Source organism: Macrotis lagotis, chromosome 3, assembly GCF_037893015.1.
Source record: "Macrotis lagotis isolate mMagLag1 chromosome 3, bilby.v1.9.chrom.fasta, whole genome shotgun sequence".
In the NCBI taxonomy this organism is placed as follows: domain Eukaryota; kingdom Metazoa; phylum Chordata; class Mammalia; order Peramelemorphia; family Peramelidae; genus Macrotis; species Macrotis lagotis.
Genome location: NC_133660.1, coordinates 278,810,038 through 278,823,622, shown reverse-complemented (window position 1 = coordinate 278,823,622; position 13,585 = coordinate 278,810,038). Strand labels below are relative to the sequence as shown.

Here is a 13,585-nt window from a genome sequence, read left to right as displayed (position 1 = left end):
GACTTGGAATAAGTCCCTTCCTCTCTGGGTCTTCTCATCCAAATGAGAACATTAGGCAAGTACTTTGGGGATTTCTGCTACGTCTGGCTATTCTATGAAAGAAAAAAGGAAGAGGGAGGGAAGAAAGGAAGGAAAGAATGAAAGAAAAAAGGAAGAGGAAGGGAAGAAAGGAAGGAGCAAAGAAGGGAATGATAGGAGAGAAGGAAGGAATGAAGGGAGGGAGGAAAGGAAGGATGGGAGAGATTGAGGGAGCAATGAAGGGAGGGATGGGAGTGATTGAAGGAAGGAAAGGAGAAAAGAAAGGAAGGAAGGAGGGAAGGAACAAAAGAAGGAAGGATAGATAGATAAATGAGAGTGAGAGAAGAAAAACAGAAAACAAAGGAGGGAAGAAGAAAGAAAAATGGCAGACAATAGGAAAGGATAAGAGAGGCAAGGAGTGGGAAAGGAAGGAAAGAAACAAGGAAGAATGGAGGATAAAAATAAAGACGAAAGGACTGAGAGAGGAAGGAAGTGAAGAAAGGAAAGAAAAAGGGAGGGAGGGATCATAACATGATTAGGTAAAGCAAGAATTCATTGAGTCCACAGCTTTTTGCAATGTTTAGAGGATTGTCAATAGTACCCCCTAGACACTGGTTTTATAGCCTTTTCTGTCTTCAAGGCCTTACTCATGGATGTGGTTCTTTTATTTTGCAGCCTGGCTGAAGGACACATTTCAGATGCTTTGTCACCACATTCATCAGGATTGGAAGCGGCTGGTTCGTAAGCTTTCCATTTCCTGGGTGGACATTAAGAGGATTATTTATGCACTTCATCATGACCTGAAAAAACTGTTCAATCAGTCACTGTTACTCTGGAAAAAAAGCCAATCATACAGTGTCTACCAACCCCCCATCCAAAAAACACGCAGGGACTGTCACCTGAACCCAAGAGTAGAACCCAGATGATAATATAAACTCCTGAAGGGAAGGCAAGAGTCTTCCTTGTTTTGTAAAGTTTTATTCTCAGTGAGTAGCACCCTTGTCAAAGTGTTTGATGAAGAATTTCTCATTCATTTAGTATAACTTTTAAAGAAACCAAGCATGTTTAGCCTGAAGAAGAGAAGACCCAGGAGAGGAATGTGTCAATCTCCTTCAAGTATCTAAGAGCCTATATAGTACAAACTGAGGCCAAGGATTTCTGGGATGAGTCCAAGATCCAACAAGGGGCAAACATGAAAGAAGGGATTCCAACACAGGTGCTCAGCTTCCAGAAGCCACTTTCCTTCATTCTCTAACATGTGGATCAGGATATTGTATAATCCATCCTAGTGGTCCTCTAGGAGGCTCCAAAGAGATTCGGTCTCCAAAGGCCTGCTCATATATTCCTTATTGTTATTTAGCTGTGTCTGATTCTTCCTAGCCCCACTTGGGTGCTTCTTGGGGTATGACTTGCCTATTTCCTTCTCTAGATCAGGAAAACAGTGAGGTAAACAGTTCTGTTTTGATTCTGAATTTTTTTGAATTTTGTTTACCTTTTTTTCTTTCCTTTTTGAAATATATTTTTCTAATTATATGTAAAGACCATTTTGAACATTCATTTCTGCCAAACTTTCTCCTTCTACCTTTTCATCCCCCCACCTCAGTGTGGCAAGTAATCTGTTATAGATTATTTATGTTCATTTCTGTTACACATATTCCTATATTAGTCACCATGTGAAAGAAGAGTCATATTAGGAAAAAAAGAAGTAAAAAGCAAAATAAAAAATTTATAAAGGTGAGAATAGTTTTCTTTGATCTGCATTCAGATTTCATGGTTCTTTCTCTGGATGGGGACGGTGTTTTCCATTGGAGGCCTTTGTCATTGTCTTTGGTCACTATGTTGCTGAGAAGAGCTAAGACTTAAGTTGATCATCTCACACTGTCACGGCTACTGTGTACAACATTCTCCTGGTTCTGCTCACTTCACTCCGCACCAGTTCATGTCCTGGGTTCTTCTGAAATCCACCTGCTTGTCATTTCTTATAGAACAATTATATTCCAGCACATTCATGTGGAACAACTGATGGGCATCCCTTCAATTTCCAAATCTTTTCCACCACAAGAGGAACTGCTATAAATATTCTTTTACTTGGGTGTCATTTTCTCATTTTTGTGATCTCTTCGGAATACCGATCTAGTAGGCCTGCAAGCATCTTTAAGGGACTTAGGCAGGGTCACAGAGTTAGGAAATTTCTGGGGCCAGAGTGGAACTCAGCTCTCCTCAACTCTGGTCCAGAATTCTCTCCACTGCACCAGCTGGCTCAATCAATGCACAAACATTTGTTAAGCACCTACTGAATGCCAGGCCATGTACTAATAACTAAAGGAAGAAAGAAGCAAAAGAGAACCCCTGCCTACAAGGAGCTTACAGTCTAATTGGGGAGACAACACACAAGCCAATATAGACAAAGCAAGCTATGGACGTGATAAAAAGCAAATAGGGAAAAGAGGGAAGGTCCTGGGATAAGGAGAGTTGGAGAAGACTTCCAATAAAAGATGAGATTTATGTTGAGACTCACATGAAACCAGAGAGGTCAACAGTTAAAGCAGAGAAGAGAGAGTTTTCCTGGCATGGGGGAACAGTTAGGCAGAATCCTGAGAGCCCAGGCATGGAGGCCAGGAAGTCAGTGTCATTGCAGAGAATATATGGTAGGCAGAAAGATATAAAAAGGTTGAAAGGTGGATCTACTGGCTAAGTTAGAGCAAATGGAGCATTTTGTATGTATTCCTCAAGGCAATCGAACCACTGGCATTTACTGAATAGGAGCTGACAGGGAAAGACCAATGATTTACACAATCACTTTGGTGGTTAATTTTAAAAAGGAGTGCAGGGGCGGCTAGATGGTGCAGTGGATAGAGCACTGGCCCTGGAGTCAGGAGTATCTGAGTTCAGATCCGGCCTCAGACACTTAATTATGACCTAGCTGTGTGGACTTGGGCAAGCCACTTAACCCCAGTGCCTTGCAAAAACCTATTAAAAAAACAAAAAGGATTGCAATGAGGAGAGACTCAAAGCTGTCAGACCCCTCCAGCAACTATTCCAATAATCCAGGTAGGAGATGATGAGGACCTGCACCAGGGTGGGGGCAGTGTCAGAGATGAGAAGGGAGGGTATTGGAGAGATGCTGAAGATGTGAAATCAATAGCTTTTGGCACCTTATTGGATGTGGCTTTGGATGAAGAAAAGAAGAGAGAGTGAGGAATCCAGAATGACTCCTCAGTTAGGAGCTTGAGGAACTGTGAATAAAATGCTCTACAAACAGTATGAAAGGGGAAAGGTGATAGGTTCTACTTTGGACTTGTTGAAATTTTTCATAATTAATGAATTTATTTTTCCTAAATAATGTTTTCTTTTTTTCCAATTACATGTAAAGATCCTTTTTAAGCATTCACTTTTTTTTCTATTATTTACTAATTTCACCAATTATACATAAAAGCAATTTTCAACATTCATTTTTTTAGGGTTTTTTTTTTGGCAAGGCATTTGGGTTAAGTGACTTGCCCAAGGCTATATAGCTAGACAGTTATTAAGTGTTTCTGGGGTTGGATCTGAACTCAGGGACTCCTGACTCCAGGGCCAGTGCTCTATCCACTGTGCCACCTAGCCACCCCAACATTCATTTATACTATAAATTCTTTTTTGTTTTCAATTATATACAATAGTAGTTTCTACCTATCATTTTTTGTAATGTTTTGAATTTTACAATTTTTTTCCCAACCTCCCTTCCCTCTCCCCATCCCTCCACAGAAGGCAGTCTGATTATCTTTACATTGTTTCCATGCTATATACACTGATCAAAATAGAATGTGTTGAGAGAAAAATCATATCCTTGAGGAAAAAATAAAATTTAAGAGATAGGAAAATTATGTTTACATAAGACAACTTTTTTTTAATTGAAGGTCTTTGGTCTTTGTTTAAACTCCACAGCTCTTTCTTTGGATACAGATGATATTCTCCATCTCAAATACCCTAAAATTGTCCCTGATTATTGTGCTGATAAAAGGAGCAAAGTCATTAAGGTTGATCATCATCCCCATTCAATATTCATTTTTAAAACTTTGGATTTCAAAATTTCCCTTCTCTACTCCTCAAACCCCATCCCCTCATTGAGAAGGTTACCAATTCAGTGTGCAGTCAAGCAAAACATTTCCATAATAATCATCACATTCGTGGGATTTTTTTAGGATTTTGCAAGGCAAATGGGGTTAAGAGGCTTGCCCAAGGCCACACAGCTAGGTAATTATTAAGTGTCTGAGACCGGATTTGAACCCAGGTACTCCTGACTCCAGGGCCGGTGCTTTATCCACTGTGCCACCTAGCTGCCCCCCCACATTCGTTTTTTAAAAAGATTTTGAGTTTTAAAATGTTCCCCTTCCCTACCATTCCTTTTCCAAGATGGAAAGCATTTTTTATGGTTATACTTGTGCAATCATGGTAAACAAATTCCACAGTAGTCATGCTGTTAAATAAAAAAAAAAAAAATACAAATGAAATGTCACAAAATTCAAAAAACAGTCAAAATAGTTTGCTTCAATCTGCATTCTGACATCATAGTTCATTAGATGTGGACTTTTGGAATTGTCCTTGATCACTGTGTTGTTGAAAAGAATGTAGTCCATGGTAGCTGATCTTCTCACAACATTGCTGCTACTGTATACAATGTACTCCTGGTTCTGATCACTTCACTTGTCATCAGTTCATGTAAGCCTTTCCAGGCTTTTCTTTTTTTTTATTTTAATTTATTTTTATTAAAGATATTATTTGAGTTTTACAATTTTCCCCCAATCTTGCTTCCCTCCCCCCACCCCCACCCCCACCCCCTCCCCCCACAGATAGCACTCTGTCAGTCTTTACTTTGTTTCCATGTTATACCTTGATCCAAATTGAGTGTGATGAGAGAGAAATCATATCCTAAAAGAGAAGAGAATTCTCAGAGGTAACAAGATCAGACAATAAGATATCTGTTTTTTTCTAAATTAAAGGGAATAGTTCTTGCACTTTGTTCAAACTCCCCACAGCTCCTTATCTGGATACAGATGGTACTCTTCTTTGCAGACAGCCCAAAATTGTTCCCGATTGTTGCACTGATGGAAGGAGCCAGTCCTTCAAGGTTGAACATCACTCCCATGTTGCTGTTACGGTGTACAGTGTTTTTCTGGTTCTGCTCATCTCACTCAGTATCAGTTCATGCAAATCCCTCCAGGTTTCCCTGAAATCCCATCCCTCCTGGGTTTCTAATAGAACAATAGTGTTCCATGACATACATATACCACAGTTTGCTAAGCCATTCCCCAATTGAAGGACATTTACTGGATTTCCAATTCTTTGCCACCACAAACAGGGCTGCTATAAATCTTTTTGTACAAGTAATGTTTTTACCCTTTTTCATCATCTCTTCAGGGTATAGACCCAGTAGTGGTATTGCTGGGTCAAAGGGTATGCACATTTTTGTTGCCCTTTGGGCATGGTTCCAAATAGCTCTCCAGAAGGGTTGGATGAGTTCACAGCTTCACCAACAGTGTAATAGTGTCCCAGATTTCCCACATCTCTTCCAACAATGATCATTATCCTTCCTGGTCATACTGGCCAATGTGAGAGGTGTGAGGTGGTACCTCAGAGAAGCTTTAATTTGCATTTCTCTAATAATTAATGATTTAGAGCATTTTTTCATATGGCTATGGATTGCTTTGATCTCATCTGTAAATTGCCTTTGCATATCCTTTGACCATTTGTCAATTGGGGAATGGCTTTTTGTTTTAAAAATATGACTCAGTTCTCTGTATATTTTAGAAATGAGTCCTTTGTCAGAATCATTAGTTGTAAAGATTGGTTCCCAATTTACTACATTTCTTTTGATCTTGATTACATTGGTTTTATCTGTACAAAAGCTTTTTAATTTAATGTAATCGAAATCATCTAATTGGTTTTTGGTGATGTTCTCCAACTCTTCCTTAGTCATAAACTGCTCCCCTTTCCATAGATCTGACAGGTAGACTAGTCCTTGATCTTCTAATTTGCTTATAGTATTGTTTTTTATGTCTATGTCCTGTAACCATTTGGATCTTATCTTGGTAAAGGGTGTGAGGTGTTGGTCTAATCTAAGTTTCTTCCATACTAACTTCCAATTATCCCAGCAATTTTTATCAAAGAGGGAGTTTTTAATCCCAATGTCTGGAGTCTTTGAGTTTATCAAACAGCAGATTACTATAATCATCTCCTGCTTTTACACCTAGTGTATTGCACTGGTCCACCACTCTATTTGTTAGCCAATACCAAACAGTTTTGATGACTGATGCTTTATAATATAATTTTAGATTGGGTAGGAATAAGCCACCTTTGTTTGCATTTTTTTTCATTAAGCTCCTGGCAATTCTTGACTTTTTATTTCTCCATATGAATTTACTTACAATTTTTTCTAACTCATTAAAGTAATTTTTTGGAATTTTGATTGGTAGGGCACTAAGCAGATAGTTTAGTTTTGGTAGAATTCATTTTTATTATATTAGCTCTACCTATCCATGAGCAGTTGATATTTGCCCAGTTATTTAAATCTAATTTAATTTGTGTGAGAAGTGTTTTATAATTGTTTTCAAAAAGATTCTGGGGGGCAGCTAGATGGTGCAGTGGATAAAACACCAGCCCTGGAGTCAGGAGTACCTGGGTTCAAATCTGGTCTCAGACACTTAATAATTACCTAGCTGTGTGGCCTTGGGCAAGCCACTTAACCCCATTTGCCTTGCAAAAACCTAAAAAAAAAATATTCTGAGTCTGTCTTGGCAAATAGACTCCCAAATATTTTACATTGTCTGAGGTTACTTTGAATGGGATTTCTCTTTCTAGTTCTTCCTGATGTTTCTTACTAGACATATATAGAAAAGTTGAGGATTTATGAAGGTTTATTTTATAACCTGCAACTTTGCTAAAATTGCTAATTGTTTCCAGTAGTTTTTTAGATGATTTCTTGGGATTCTCTAGGTAGACCATCATGTCATCTGCGAAGAATGAGAGTTTTGTCTCTTCCTTCCCAATTCTAATTCCTTCAATTTCTTTTTCTTCTCTAATTGCTGCTGCTAACATTTCTAATACAATATTGAATAGTAGTGGTGATAATGGGCACCCTTGTTTCACCCCTGATCTTATTGGGAATGTCTCTATCCTCTCCCCGTTGAATATAATGCTTGTTGATGCAGGCTTTTCTTAATTCTGCCTGCTCATCATTTCATACAGCACAATAGTATTGCATCACAATCATATATAACTTGGATAGTCATTCTCCAGCTGATGGACCTTCACTCAATTTACAATTCTTTGCCACCACTAACATCTGCTATAAATATTTTTGTATAGGTAGGGACTTTTCTTTTATAATGACCATTTTAGGATATAGATCTAGTAGGAGTATTGCTGGATCAAAGGGTATGTACAGTGTGATTGCCTTGTGGGCATAGTTCCAAATTTCTCTCCAGGATGGTTAGTTCACTTCAGAATTCTACCAACAATGAATTAGTGTTTCCATTTTCCCACATCTTCTCCAAAAATTAGCATTTTCCTTTTCTGTCATATTGGCTAATCTGAGAATTGCAGGATGGCACTTCGGAGTTGTTTTAATTTGCATTTCTCTAACCAAAAGTGATTTAGAGCATTTTGCATATGGTTAGAAATTGTTTTAATTTCTTTACCTGAAAATCGCCTGTTCATGTAATTTGACCATTGATCGCTTGGAAAATGAATTGTATTCTTACAAATTTGACTCAGTTCTTTATGAGGCCTTTCTTAGAAACACTGGCTATTAAAATTGTCTGCCTTCTTTCTGTTTAGCTCCTACTCATGGATGCATTGCTTTGGCTTATGCAAATCCTTTTCAATTTAACATAATCAAAATTATACATTTTTGCCATTCACAGTGCTCTCTAGCTCTTGTTTGCTCCTAATTTTTTCCTTCTCCTTAGATCTGACAGGTAAATGATTCCTTTTTCTTCTAATTAGCTCCAGTTTCACCTTTATGACAAAATCATGTGCCCATTTTGACCTTATTTTGGTATAGAGTCTGAGATGTTGGTCTCTAGCTAGTTTCTGCCTATAAAGTTTTCTACTATATTGCAGTTTTCGTCAGCAGTTTTAATGAAATAGTGAGTTCTTATCCCAGAAGTTGGATTGTATTTATTAAACAGTAGATCATGATGGATCTTTACTACTGTGTGTCTTATGAATCTAACTTATTCCACTGATCCACACTCTATTTCTAAGGCAGGACCATATTTTTTGATGAAAACTGCATAATAATTTTTAGTAATTTTGGATATTATGGTGAGATCACCTTATTTTGCATTATTTTCATTAATCTCCTTGCCATCTTTGACTTTCTGTTTTTTGAATGAATTTTGATATTTTTTCCTAACTATGAAATAATTTTTGACAGATTGATTGTTATGGCATTGAATAAACAAATTAATGGAAGTAGAATTGTCATTTCTATTGTATTAGCTAATCCTAACCTTGAACAATTCATATTTTTCCTGTTGTTTTGATCTGATTTTATTTGTATGAAGTGTTTTATAATTTTCTTCAAATGCTTCCTGGGTTTGTCTTGGCAAGGAGACTCAGAAACATTTTATATTTTCTTACTTTGCTATTGAATTTAAGATGTTGACTGGATATCCAACTCAAAATGTCTGAAACGCTTTAAGAGATGAGAAATTAAATGTCAACAGAGAATTTGAAGCATGAGAAACCAATTTGAGAATCATCCACATAGAGATGTCATTAAATCCTTGTGAGCTGATTAAATCACCAGAAAAAAGTATAAAGGGAGAAAACAAGAGAGCCAGGACAGAGACCTCAAGGAGACACACTTAGAGAGTGTGATCTGGAGAAGCATCCAACAAAGGAGATAGAGAAGTCTGAAAGAACTAGGAGAGAGGGGAATGTCCCAAAAGTCTAGAGAGAAGAGAGAATCAAGAAGGGAAGAGTGATTTCCCAGGGTCAAAACCTGCAAAGACGTCTAAGAGAAAGAGGCTGAAGAAAGGCCCTTTGGATTTGGAGTCAAAGAGATCAATAGGAAATGCTCTGAGGAGGGCCAGTCAAGGAACTAAGAGGGAGTGGTAAGAAGATCCCATTGGGGAGCAACTAGGTGGTGCAGATGATAAAGCACCGGCCCTGGAGTCAGGAGGGCCTGGGTTCAAATCTGGCCTCAGACACTTCATAATTACCTAGCTGTGTGGCCTTGGGCAAGCCACTTAACCCCATTGACTTGCAAAAAAAAAAAAAGGAAAAAACCAAGATCACATTGATTAAAGGGCTATGATTTAAATCTTTGGTATCTAAAGGGTTGAAAAAAAGGATTTGACTTGTTCCCCAAGACCCCAGAGAATAGAACCACATTCCATGTGCCCAACTGAGGATTGACTATCAAGAAACCCTTCTGAATGACCACAGAACCCCAAAGAGCATGGACAGTCTTGGAAGGGGATAGGTCCTCCTCTAATTGGAGGATGTCAAGCTGAGTCAGGACCACCATTGGTTGGCAGTGCTTTCAAGGGGATGCTTGTCTTACTTCAGCTGGAGGTCCCTTCCTGGTCTGAATTTCCTGGATCCTTTTTTTCCAGTTACTGGATCACTCCTTCACTCCAAGGGCCATGGAAAAAGAGGACTCATTCCTTGCAGTGCTGCACCACATCTCCTCCAACCTGTCAAGGCAGGAACTGGAAAACATGAAATTCCTTTGCAAGATGAAAATTGGGAAGAAGCAACTCAAAGAGATTGAACAAGGCATTGAGCTCTTCTCATGTCTGATGCAGCAGAATTTACTCTCTGTGAGCAACACTACTTTCCTGACCTCAATGCTCCAAAGCCTAAAGAGGGAAGATCTGCTCCAGGAGTTGGCCAATTCTGTGGAAAACAAGTATGGTCCTGGGGAACTGTTGGATCTAAAGATGGCAGGTAGGACATCTGCCACCAACTTTCATGGGAGAAAAATGAGGGGTCACACCTAAGAATGCAGCACCAGCCTCTTGTAGCATCAGGATGCAGGAGTCCAATAGGCAGCATCCTGTGCTGCCTAGGTCTGAGTTTTATTCCTGTGACCTGCAGCAAGTCCCTTCCTCTCTGGATCCTCTTATCTGAATGAGGCCATTGAGCAACTACTTTGGGAAATTCTGCTAGTTCCAATATTCTGATTTTATCCTAAGTCCTGATTCCTAGATCCACAGGTGTCTGACACTCTACCTCCCTGCAGTTTGTGCCCATTCCTAAGGATGACTTGGAAGACCCCACGATCAGACTTAATACCCAGTGACCACATCCCCTAGTCTCTCCTACAGACCCAGGACAAAAAAAAATCTCTAAAATGATCAGGCTAAATAGCATTGTCTGTTATGTGACCTAGATTAGAAGGTAGATCCTTGTACACTTTGGGAGATCATAAATGGCGTCTTTTTCTAAGAAGTCAAAGACACGGGCTTTGTCCTTCCAGAGAAGGGGCAATTGGAAGAACTCTTTGGGTAGAATTGACAAGATCTGGCAACTGACAATCTATAAGACCTGAAAGAGTGTGTGAGGAATCAAGGATAGTGACTGGAAAAATGATGGTGTGAGCAATGGGTATGGAAAGAGGGGGGAAAGAGAAGGAAAGAATGAAAGGAAAAAGGAAAAGAGGGAGGGAAGAAAGGAAGGACAAAAGAAGGGAATGATAGGAGAGAGGAAAGGAAGGAATGAAGGGAGGGAGGAAAGGAAAGGAGGGACGGAAGGAAGGTTGGAGATATTGATGGAGCAAGGAAGGAAAGGTTGGGGGTGATGAAAGGGAGAAAGGAAGGGAGGAAAGGAAGGAAGTAATGAAGCATGGGAGGGAGAGAGAGAGAAGAAAAGTCAAAAATGAAGGAGGGAAAGAAGGGAAGAAAGAATGGAAGAATAGAGAGAGGGAGGGAGGAAGAAAAGATGACAGAAAGTAGGAAAGGATGGGGAAGACGGAGGAAGAAAGGAAGACTGGAGGAAGGGAAGGATGAATACACATAAAGGAAAGAGGGAGAGAGGAAGGAAATGAAGCAATGAAAGAAAAAGGGAGGGAGGGATTCTAATATGTTTCTGTGAAGAGAGAATGCATTGAGGTCATAAACTTGTGGGATGTACAAGGATGATTAGAGGATTGTCAGTAGTACACCCTAGAAACTGACTTTATAGATTTCTCCATCTTAAAATTCTTACCACATGGATCTTGTTCTTTTATTTTGCAGCCCAACTGGAGGTCACATTCCAGATGCTTTGTCACCACATGGATTGGAATTGGAAACGGCTGGTTCGTAAGCTTGGCATTTTCTGGATTATTAATGCACTTCATCCTGACCTGAAAGAACAGTTTAACCAGTCCCTAATACTCTGGAAAAAAATCCATTGATAAAGTGTCCACCATCTCACCATCCAAAAGTCACTCAGGGACTGTCACCTGAACCTAGTAGTAGAAAAACTGAAGATGATGCACCTCTGTAGAGGCCACAATCAGTGGTGACCAGAAGCCTGTAGATACCATTTTTCTGAGCTAAATGTCTTCATTGGGATTCATCAGTACAGTGAGAAGCTGAACCTGAGGCCTTTGTGTCCTCAGAGTTTCCAGACCAAATCAAAGATAGACTAGGCTCACTGCACTGCTCTCCCCATCTTCCTACCATCTCCTTTAGCCTCTCTCCAATTCTACCACAAGCCCTGGAAAACTGAACAAATCCAGGATTTCATTCCCCAAAAGCCCATGCCAATAGACAGCTTTATTCCCTACCCCAGATAAGAACAGATAAGCTCCTGAAGGGAAGCAAGAATCTTCCTTGCTTTTTTAAGTTTAATTCTCAGTACTTGGCACATCTGTTTGATGAAGAATTTTTCACCCATTCAATAGAACTTTTGAAGAAACTATAGGTGTTAAGCCTGAAGAAGAAAATATGTGTCAACCTTCTTCAAGTTCTAGGAATCAGGACTTAGGATAAAATCAGAATATTGGAACTAGCAGATAGTCCAAACTCAGACCAGGGAGTTCAGGAATGCACCCAAGGTCACACAAGGATTAAACTGAAAGAAGGGATTCCAACACAGGGCCTCAGCTTCCGGGAGCTGGTTTCTTTCATTCCTCTAACATGTGGATCAGAATGATTGTGTCACCCACCCTAGTGGTCAGTTTGGAGCCTACAAGAGACTCAGCCCACAAAGTCCTGGTCGTCTGTTTGTTGTTATTCAGCTGTGTCGGACTCTTTCTGGCCCCACTTGGGGGTTTCTTAGATTCAATTTGCCACTATCCCTCTCCAGTGCCTTTAAACATCAGGAAAATACTGAGGCAGATAAGGTCAGTTTGGGGGTTAGATTTTTTTATCTTTTTTAAAAATTTAGTTTCCAATTATATGTAAAGATAATTTTAACCATTCATTTTTAAGAAAGATTTTATTTATTTTGAGTTTTACAATTTTTCCCCCATTCTTGCTTCCCTCCCCCACCCCCACAGAAGGCACTCTGTTAGTGTTTACATTGGTTCCATAGTATACATCGATCTCAGTTGAATGTGATGACAGAGAAATCAGATCCTTGAGGAAGAAAAATAAAGTAGGAGATAGTAAAATTACATAATAATATAACATTTTTTTCTAATTTGACAGTAATAGTCTTTGGTCTTTGTTCAAAGTCCATAATTCTTTCTCCAGATATAGATGGGATTCTCCCTTGCAGACAGCCCCTAATTGTCCCTGATTGTTGCACTGACGGAATGAGCAAGTCCATCTGGGTTGATCATCGCCCCCATGTTGCTTTCAGGGTGTACAACGTTCTTCTGCTTCTGCTCATCTCACTCAGCATCATAAACATTCATTTTTGCAAAGCTTTCTCCCTCCTGTCTCTCTGTCCCTCCACCCTAGAATAGCAAGTAATCTGATACAGGTTATAAATGTCCAATTGTGTTATACACATTTCCATATTAGTCACCCTGTGAAAGAAGACTTATACTAAAAAAGAAAAAGGGGAAAGCAAAAAATAAAATCGAAAAAAGGTGGAAGTAGTCTGCTTTGATCTGCATACAGATTCCATAGGACTTTTTCTGGATGTGGCTGGCATTTTCCATTGCAGGTGTTTTAGAATTGTCTTGGTCACTGTATTACTGAGAAGAGCTAAGTCTATCATAGTCGATCATGTCACAACATTACTGTTACTGTGTACAATGTTCTCCTGGTTCTGCTCACTTTATTCAGTTTCAGTTCATGAAAGCAATTCCAGGTTCTTCTGAAATTCATTTTCTCATTTTTTCTTATTAATTTTTATTTATTTTATAATTTAAAAATTTATGACATTTATTATAAATACTTATTTGTTTGTTTGTTTTGCCAACTACATGGAATGGTAGCTTTTAACAATCATTTTTTTGCAAGATTTTGAGTTTTATATTTTTCTTCTTCCCTCCCATCCCTCCCCCCAATAGAAAATAATCCAACATAAAGCATATGTGTATAAACATAGATCCATGTCATCAACTATGACTTTTTTCAATTTAAATATTTTTATTTGTTTTGTCAACTCCATGTAACAGCAGTTTTCACCAATCTTT

General features: G+C 39.0%; 2 protein-coding genes across 2 annotated transcripts in view; both read left to right on the top strand.

Moving 5' to 3' along the window:
- Nucleotides 1-4,789, top strand: part of LOC141519389 (uncharacterized) — a 59,927-nt gene extending 55,138 nt beyond the window's left edge. The window contains 1 exon segment of the mRNA XM_074231641.1: nucleotides 694-4,789. Coding sequence (XP_074087742.1) covers nucleotides 694-944 — 251 coding nt within the window. The 3' untranslated portion in view covers nucleotides 945-4,789.
- Nucleotides 4,790-8,377: 3,588 nt separating this feature from the next.
- Nucleotides 8,378-13,245, top strand: LOC141518652 (FAS-associated death domain protein-like). The gene is made up of 2 exons (XM_074230865.1): nucleotides 8,378-9,957; nucleotides 11,247-13,245. Exons 1-2 carry the CDS (start codon nucleotides 9,654-9,656, stop codon nucleotides 11,405-11,407), a joined length of 465 nt encoding a protein of 154 aa, XP_074086966.1. The 5' UTR covers nucleotides 8,378-9,653; the 3' UTR covers nucleotides 11,408-13,245.
- Nucleotides 13,246-13,585: the final 340 nt, after the last annotated feature.

What these genes read in the sequence shown, in the direction of transcription:
- LOC141518652 (XM_074230865.1), top strand. Translation starts at nt 9,654, where the DNA reads ATGGAAAAAGAGGACTCATTCCTTGCAGTGCTGCACCACATCTCCTCC. An exon ending in GTTGGATCTAAAGATGGCAG is followed by an intron (nt 9,958 to 11,246) that starts GTAGGACATCTG and finishes TTTATTTTGCAG; the next exon opens with CCCAACTGGAGGTCACATTC.